Source organism: Cynara cardunculus, assembly GCF_001531365.2.
Source record: "Cynara cardunculus var. scolymus isolate 2C chromosome LG 2, CcrdV1, whole genome shotgun sequence".
In the NCBI taxonomy this organism is placed as follows: Eukaryota; Viridiplantae; Streptophyta; class Magnoliopsida; order Asterales; family Asteraceae; genus Cynara; species Cynara cardunculus.
The window spans coordinates 4,759,617-4,768,887 of record NC_037529.1 but is presented as its reverse complement, the minus strand read 5'-3'; the positions used below and the strand labels follow the sequence as shown (position 1 = coordinate 4,768,887).

At 33.7% G+C, this 9,271-nt stretch overlaps 2 protein-coding genes across 2 annotated transcripts in view; one reads left to right on the top strand and one right to left on the bottom strand.

Annotated features, from left to right (window-relative positions):
* The window catches only part of LOC112504622 (alpha carbonic anhydrase 4-like), an 8,276-nt gene extending 6,412 nt beyond the window's left edge, over positions 1–1,864 (top strand). Inside the window, exon 6 of the mRNA XM_025108572.1 lies at positions 1,760–1,864. Coding sequence (XP_024964340.1) covers positions 1,760–1,864 — 105 coding nt within the window. The remainder of the gene's footprint in view (positions 1–1,759) is intronic.
* Positions 1,865–2,767: 903 nt separating this feature from the next.
* Positions 2,768–5,960, bottom strand: LOC112507744 (probable calcium-binding protein CML49). The gene is made up of 5 exons (XM_025112431.1): positions 5,523–5,960; positions 4,875–4,921; positions 4,567–4,742; positions 4,442–4,460; positions 2,768–2,980 (listed from the first exon to the last, which is right to left on the bottom strand). Exons 1-5 carry the CDS (start codon positions 5,911–5,913, stop codon positions 2,876–2,878), a joined length of 738 nt encoding a protein of 245 aa, XP_024968199.1. The 5' UTR covers positions 5,914–5,960; the 3' UTR covers positions 2,768–2,875.
* Positions 5,961–9,271: the final 3,311 nt, after the last annotated feature.

Genomic DNA, 9,271 nt, shown 5'->3' with positions numbered 1-9,271 from the left:
GATCCGCCACTGATCTTCACCATTTTAATCTTTAAAACAAACCCAAAACTTAAATCAAAACCAAAAACCTAACCAATTCTAAATCAAAAACTTTTATGCAAATGAAATCAAGATTCAAATAAAGAAGTCTCCTAAAAACCAAGATTGAAATCAAGATTATATGTATTGAAGTTTTGGTATCGAGCATCTCCAATGGTGGTTCTTAGATAATCTTTGATGGAAGTTCTTATAATAACCGCTTTTTGTACCTTTTTTGCTATATCATTTTCATCTCATCAAATTGAAAACTTATATAAACATTCACAGTAGTAATTCTTATAAGAACCTGCATATACGTTCATAATAGTAGTTTTTACAAGAACCCATTTTTGTAGGTTTCATGTATTTTTTTTAACATCAATAATAATTTTAAAGTCAAATAAAATATATTTAAAAAAACTAAGAAAAAAGTCACTTAACATCAATTTCAAGGTAAGAACCAATGTTCTTGTATAATAACTCAAATGATATGAGATTCTTATAAGAACTCTCTCTAATAGTGGTTCTTTTAAGAACCTATCTTTTTTACTTACCTTGCATTGAAACTGTTTATTTCACTTACTTTTTACTGCCACATCACTTCCAACTTATCAGATTAAGAGTATCTTTTTGCACTTTCTGTTGTCACCTCATTTTCAACTCATTAAATTAAGAACTCACATRAAAATTCACAATGATAGTTGGGTCCCATGTATTTTTAAACATCAATAATTATTATTTATGTATAATATTAATAATCATAAAGTCAATAAAATATATAAAAAATTATGTAAATCTTATAAGAACCTCTTTTATGGGTCCATATATTTTTTTAACATCAATAATCATTATATATTAATAAACAAATATATAAAAAAGAAACCAGTAAATTGTCACTTCAAACCAACTACAAGGTAAGAACCAGAGTTCTTGTATAAGCACTCAAATGGGGTGGGATTCTTATAAGAATTCTCTGCAATCAAAATGTATTTTATCTTAGTTTAATTGTAATAGTTTTTTAGTTTAATTGTAATAGTTTTTTTAAAAAATAATGATAAAATATTTTGTTATGGTCGAGTGCTTAATTTATAAGATAATTATATTTTATATCTAAAATCAAATAAATAATATATTTTAATAAAAAAATTAAAATAAGATGTTCTATCTCGGATTTTCTTGTGTTTATCGGTTAGTTATAGAAATAGATATAATATTTTAGATACTTTAGAAAACAAATATAAATGTTTTATCTCGTTTTACATGAACTTGAATATAAGTTTTATTAAGTTGTATTTATGTTTAATCAACTTGTAATCTTGAATTTCAAGTAATATACATTAATAAGTGGTATTTGATGCATAAAAAATAATTTTTAAGAGTTTAAATTAAATGTTTTATAATACAATATATATATATATATATATATATATATATAGACTTGGGATCATGTGAGACCAATAGTTTTCCGTGAGACCCGTAAGACCAATTCTCAACCCTTGGATTAGATTTACAACCGTCAGATCTGAACATTTATAAACGCCACGAGACTTCTCACTAATTACGAAATTGCCACCTTGCAACTTTGCAACCATTAGATCATTAATTTATAAATTTGATCAATGAACATAAATTGGTCTTACGGGTCTCACGAAAAACTCTTGGTCTCACGTGAACCCAACCTTATATATATATATATATAACAAATGATTTTTTAATATATTTTTTTATGTTTTTCCTTTAGGAATTTGAAGAAAATGCAAGGCCAATTCAAGCACTCGGAGAAAGACAAATTTGGCAATTTGATTTACCAACAGATTCTCTTGCACCGACACCGGCAAACAGATGAGAATAATAATATCACATCATTGCTAATTGCACCTCCTTTAATGTCAAAATCAGATCAATTCATGTATTGAGAATGCATAAAGTGAGTTTTGATGTTGATGTATGTGAGGAGGAAAGTACTAGGGATGAGTGCGTTTAACAATGTATAGGSGTGCAATTAGTGTCCCCCATTCTAACATAAATGTGGGTGCATATAACAACACCCAAAAGAATTAGTAGGTAGGGTGCATTTAACAATATATAATKGTGTATATAGACTACCATGTTATAGAAACATTCTTTCTGTATTTGTTGATCACTGCTAGGATTTACAGTATTCTTTTAGTAGTCAACCATTTTAGAAATGCCCAAAAAATCTACACCCGAAAAAGCCAGGTCTAGCAAGCCGAAGCCCAAATTCAAGCTCAWGTCAGTATTAAGGGGGTGTCTGGGATTGCTTATTTGAAACAACTTATGTTTTTTTTATAAAAGTACTTATTAACTTATTATAAATTAGAATGGTTTAACTTCTTCAAAAACTTCTTATTACATGTTGACATCGGTATAAGTTGTTTATCCAAACACTCAAAAGTGTTTATTACCTGTGCCACACCGGAATAAGTCAATAAGTTGTTTTTATAAGCAATTCCAAACACCCCCTAAAGTCTAAACAGGTCAACTTTTTTTGTCAAGATCCAAGAGAACCTGCTTGCTGAAAAACGGGATCGGAAGGCCCAAACCCAAAAAAGCCCGAGTGGCGTGCATAACTAATTACAATTTATACTTATAGAGCACGTTAAATACTATAGAATGATTATTCATACGCATATGTATTTAAAAAGTAACATTTTCATATAAATTAGCATAAGAGGTGTTGAAAGTAAAAAGAATATTATAATTTTTTTGATAGAATAAAAAATACAGGACAATGTGTTGACGATACAAAAAATATACAAACAACGTTACAAAATTACAAGAAAAACTGAATACGGTTTTCTAAATTTTCAGTATTAACAGACAAAGGGCACCCGTCTTATGCAATAAGTAACGGGAGAACCGTCAACATGAAAGCCTCGTAACTGAATGTTGCATAGCCTGAGTATGCCGTGTCCTTCTCCTTGAACTTCTCCGTTAACCCCTATGACACAGAGTTCAATAAAAGCCAAGGATCAATAGATCTTTTCAAACAATTATTTCTAATTGTTGTCTAACACATGTGTGTTTCTTAGCAGCTTAATAAGTTTAATAAGACTCACAACTTATTCAGTCAACTATAGTTTGTTAGTGGTTTAATGATATAGAAAGTGACTTGTTCAGTAAGTATTTAAGAAGAACCTTCATGTACAAAACCAAGTTTTTCCAAACTTGCTACTCCCACTTACCATACAAATAGATTAATCCATACAGACAATTTTGTCCATACAAGACTTCATGAAATACCAAGTCTCTAAGGGGGTGTTTGGTTCACATAATGGAATTTGATGGAATTGAAATCCATCAAAGGAATTTGACTTTGAAGGAATTGTAATGGAATTTGACGGAATTTGACTATGCGTTTGGTTGGTAGGAATTGGAATGAAATATCTCAAAAAATTGAAACAATCGTCTTTGTTTGGATTATCGCACTCATCGCCCTGCCCACACCCTACCAACCACCATGTCACTATGGGTGGGGTTAGAGTGGGGCAGTGGGTGGCAGGGTGGTAGCTGGGTGGTGGTTAGTGGTGGGTTGGAGTAGGGTAAGGTGGGGCGTGATGGGGGCAGGACGGTGGGGTGGGTAAGGGGTAGGTTGCGAAGTGGTAGCTGTGACGATGATAGTGGTGTGATAGTGATTGGGTGGCTGGGGCTGGGGCTGGGGCTGGGAGTGGGCGGGTATGACGACAACAATAGTGGCATGGTGTTTAATGGTGGGTAAGGGTAGGGTGGGTGAGTGGCGGTTGTGAAGGCGGCCATAGTGGTGTAGGGGTGGGGGGTTAGGTTAGGGGCGGGGCAGGGCAGTGGAGATGGGAGGCGAGGTGGTAGTTGTGACGACGATAGTGGTGGGATGGTGGTTAGGTGGCTGGGAGTGGGTGGGTATGATGGCGATAGTAGTGGCATGGTGGTTAGTGATGGGTTGGGGTGGGGGTGAATGGCAGTTGTAACTATAACAATAATGGTGTGGTGGTGGGGGGGTAGGTTAGGGGAGTGACAGTAATGGTGGTAGCATGGTCGTATGAGGAATGTGCAGTGAGTGATCTGAGGTGGGTGGATGTGATGACAACAATAGTGCATGGTGGTTAGTGGTGGGGTAGGGTGGGTGGCAACAATAGTATTGGTGTGGTGGGGGGTTAGGGGTGGGGCATGACGAACAATAGTAGCATCGTCGTGGTGGGTGATGATGGAATTAAATTCCTTCCATTATGCTAAAAAATGTTGAATTCATTAATTTGTGGAATTCAATGGAATTTGAAGGATTCCATCTATTTCAAAAATTAAACCAAACAAATGAATTGGGATTTGGTCAAAAGAATTTGTCATTTCAATTCCTTCAAATTCCGCGAACCAAACGACCTCTAACTTCCATATAACTTTTTATATGTCATGTTCTCGTGTTACATACCTTAACGACGAGACAACACCTGAAATTTAAAAAAAAACAGCAATAATATCAAAAACTGCAATTAGAAGAACAATTAAAACTCGAGATGAAAAATATGAGAAACAAGGATCGTGATGGAGACATACTCGATGAAATGGTCGTACTCGATGGCCTTATTCATTCCACCCGTCTTGTCGAACTTCAAAACGAGCAAATCCAAGACAAAATGTGAAACGGAAAAACCGAGGCTCGCAAGTGCCTCTCTCAATTCCAAAGCATCTATACGACCGCTGCGATCTCGATCGAATTTTTCAAAATTTGCCTGAAAAGATAAAGAGTAGATGACTTATTCAAACGGTCGAAACTTTTAAATGAACTAAAATCATGAATGTAAATTGTATTATAAAATTATAAATAATGTATTAACAAAAATATGTAAAAAGACTTCACATACCCTCCAATTCTGAAGACTATAGAACACCTGAGTGAAATCCTTAGGTCCTGATATAACCAAGTCAACGGAGGATAAAAACGTCATTTTATGTTCATTTCGATTTTAGTATTTATTCTAAAACCAGATCCAAAAAAATAAAATCAACACAAATTTACGTAATTTTTGAAGAGCAAATTGCATGAAAAAATAACGTACTTTAACTTGATTCTTGTTTTGGGTAACGTACTTTCAAAACTTCCATTGTGGTACTTAAAAGATGTAAAATTTTAAACATTCAAGTATCCGGGTAACTAGTTGAAATATTAACTGAAACCGGTTTTTATGCTGATGTGACGAGGGACATGAATTCTTTAATCTAAAATTAATCTTTTTTAATCTAAAACTCATTTTCAACCGGTTATCTGAGTACTTAAATGTTTAAAATTTTACATCTTAAATACCAAAATCGAAGTTTTAAAACTACATTTCCTAAAATAAAAAAATTAAATATGTTACTTTCTGAAAAGTTGACCAAAAAGTGAATTTGATAGGTCGAATATTTTGATCAATTTCCTGTGACATATGTTTTACTTTTAAAATATTGTAACATTTTTGGTGTGAGGAATGACCAATTGCTAAAAGACGCCGGTGGTGGAGGGAGAGATGTACCGATCTTTCTAGTGTTGTTGTTGGTGAAGTGATACATGAGAAGACGAACGGTACGGATACTGAAGCTTTGATTATACGCAGATAACGATCTCTGCAACTCATTATCATCGACAGCTCCACTCCCGTCCAGATCAGCCATCTGAAAACATGCAATCACGTTTGGATCCGTTCCCGGAGGGAACGTCGACGGAAGAAGTGCCGCGAACGGGGAGGATAAGGGTGCACCGTAAGAGGGTGCACCGTAGGGGCTGGCAACTGCATGTGCGTAAGGCGACTGTTGGTGTTGGCCGTATGGTGGTGGTGCAGCACCGTACGCGGCGGAGTAGTATTGTTGAGACGGCGGTGGCGCCCCGTAGTTGTAGCCGGATGGGTTTTGTGGGTATCCAGCCATGGGATTTTGGAAATCGGAGCGAATGAGAGAGGAATGGCTTTGGTGGAAGAAGATGCGGTGTACTGCTGTTTGTGCGAGTATATATATATGGAGCTGAAATTGAGGAAATTTACAAAAATGGCATTTGACTTTATTGTTTGACCTTAAGCGTGTCCTCTGTGTCGTCCTTTTGACTTTTTATGCTTTTGTTTGACTTTGCATTATCCCTTCAATCTTTTTCAGAAAACAATTATTGGATATTTTAATGGATATTATTGGAGATAATATTTAAAAAGAATTATCCATATTATTTACATTAAGAGTTGTTTGTTTATCTCTTAATAATTATATTAAGAGTCAATTTTTAAATCGTTAAGAGTTGAATTTTATTTAGCAAAAAAAAAAAATCAGTCTCTTAATGATTCTAAAATCCTTTGAATGATTTTGTATCTTTGATCTCTCTTAACCATTAAGAACCCTAATTTTATTGTATACAATTACCAAACAATTATATTTTATTTTGCACTATATCATGAGAGCCTCTTAATCATTCTGACCACTTAATTATTGTGTACCAAACCATTCAGCAATTGCCAAACAACCACTAAATCCCATCAAATGATATCATACATCGTTGAAATAATCATCATACTATCGGATTTAATTTTAGGGAAATAATCCAAAATCATCAATTTATACATTGGTAAATTAATAAAATAACCATTTTTTAGACTTTTTTCATTAAAAATATTACAATGGAGGGCGATTTTATTTTATTGGAGGCGATTTAGGGTTTGAGGGTACGGATAGGTTCTACATGCATATCATTTGGGGGATAAAAATATGATTTTTTTTACCATTTTATACAAAATCGCCCTGTAGTAAAGACATTCTATGATGCAACGTTTGGTTGATTTGACAATTCAATGACGACGTGACTAGACATAGGGGTGATTTTCATTGGTATTTTGTCTTTTTAAGGACCAAACATAGTATATATAACTCTTGTAGTATTTTATATAAAAATGTATTAATTCAAACACTTTTACTCTCACAACTCTTAATCCTTAAACACAGTCTATCATCACAACTCTTGACACAAGTATGAAATCACGTCAAAGTGATAATGGTTTGTTTATGTTCAAAGTGTCAGTTCGTTCTAGACGATAAATGGTGTTATAAAGTGTATGTTGTTAGGAGCGCCCAAACGTATATTACCTTTGCGGCTTTGCCTTCGGCCCTTCACTAATAACACATTTTGGTTTGGTTAAGCGTGTTACAAAAAAAGTTAAGCTTACATAGTTGTGGGTTATTTGAGCTAGATGACGGCGACGATGTGGTGATGTTCCAAAACGTTATTCATCAAAATTTATCGCAAATTTTCACACTCTTTATTGTCGACGGTGGTGGTGGTGGTGAAGATCCATCAAGTGTCGTAATCCATCAACCAATTATGTTTTTCCCTGACGGTAATGGTGCAAACTCATACGATCCTTCTGGCATCAACCACACAAATACTTTTACCCCGGTATTAGTGGTAGAAATCCCTATGGTTCTACCAGAATCAATCAATCAAGTTATTTCTTCTCTGGTGATAGTGGAGGAAATCCATATTTTGCCATCAGAATAAATCAACCGAACAATTTTCAACCCGGTGGTAATGGTGGAAATCCATATTTTGCTATCAGAATCAATCAAAGCGGTAGTTTATTTCCTTGTTGTGGTGACGCTCATACCTACAATTAATTGAGAAAGGAAAGATGGGTCCTCACATTGCATCATCCAATTAATTAATGATGGATCTCCATGTTGGTTAGATATATGACATGTACAATTCGCCTCTTATGTTCAGTCACGTCGTGATGGAGTTGTCAAATCAACTAAAAAGTTGCGTTATAGAATTTCTTCACTATAGGACGAAATAACAATCAAATTTTATATAAAGAACGATCTGCAATAGTAAAGAGCGATTTTATATAAAATGATAATAAAATTCAAATTTTTGCCCCAAAAATTGTATGCATGTGGGACCCATCCATACCCTCAAACCCCAAATCGCCCCCAATAAAGTAAAATCGCCCTCCAAGGGGGATTTTTTTGTAGTCATTTTGTGGAAAAAAAATCTGAAAAGTAGTCATTTTGTGAAAAAAAAATCTGAAAAGTAGTCATTTTGTTAGTGTACTATGTATAAATTAGTCATCTTGGGTAATTTCTTTTAATAGATTAAAACATAAAAGTTGTTACTAAACGTTTACGAAGTAAGCGTGTACTGTTAAAATGCATCACTCTTACTTATCTTATCATGTAACATGTTTGTGCATCAAAATACATTGTTGTTAAACGTTCTAAACCCGATAAGCCCTTACCAGATAAAGTCATTTCCTTAACTTACTGGGTAAGACTTTTGGTGTTTGTTATGCCTCTTACCGGGTAAGGTTATTGGTCCTTATCATTCTCAATCGATAAGGTAAGTAATACTGGGTAAGACTCTTGGGTGTTTTTTTTAAATAAGCTCTTATCAACCTCTTATGTCTAGTTCTTTAAGACTTAATAGATAGGGGTATCCATATTGTTTGTTTTTTTCAATTTTTCAGAGACACTTATGTCTTCTTGTCCTCTTATCTGGTAAGAGGTAAACCAACCTCTTATTGTTCTTCAAGCCCTTAGCAAAGACGTTTCTCAATCGATTAACCTTAATCGATCATTTCTCTCATTYGAGCCTTACAAAATCGATCCTCACCTTTCTCATTGATGTATTTTARTAGAATTTAAATGCATTAAATATCGTCAATGACATRTTTTCATTTAAATTAATACTAATTATATAATTTAGATGTAAATTTCGTAATGATGATGAATAAACATTTGAAAAAATRTAAATKTATCTATAAATTCAACACTATAATATTTTAATTGGTAAAATAGACAAATTTAAACAAATTCTGACTTTTTATTAGTTTACAAAAACAAACAGTYTTATTGATTTAGATTTCARACYTYAACATCATCTCCAATCAATCAAAAGTAAAATATGACTTCGGAACTTTTTAAAAAACAAAAGTCACCTTATGTGTTATACCCTTAATTAAAATACAAACATAAACTTTAAAATTTTAGAATAATGAATTAAGATATATATTGTAAATTCATCCTTTCTTTTTGTGGTCACTCAGCTTCAATTATTTTCACTATAATTTATGGGGAAAAAATAAAAAATTATACATAAACTTGGCTTAAAAAGAGAAACACGTGTTTTGTCTGAACAGAATAAGAGGAAATTGCAACGATGCAAGTTGGCCTTTTTATGTACTTCTAAGAGGCAATATTTGACTTCATCATCGACACGCTCTCACAACCCCACCTCTGACCTCTCTATCTA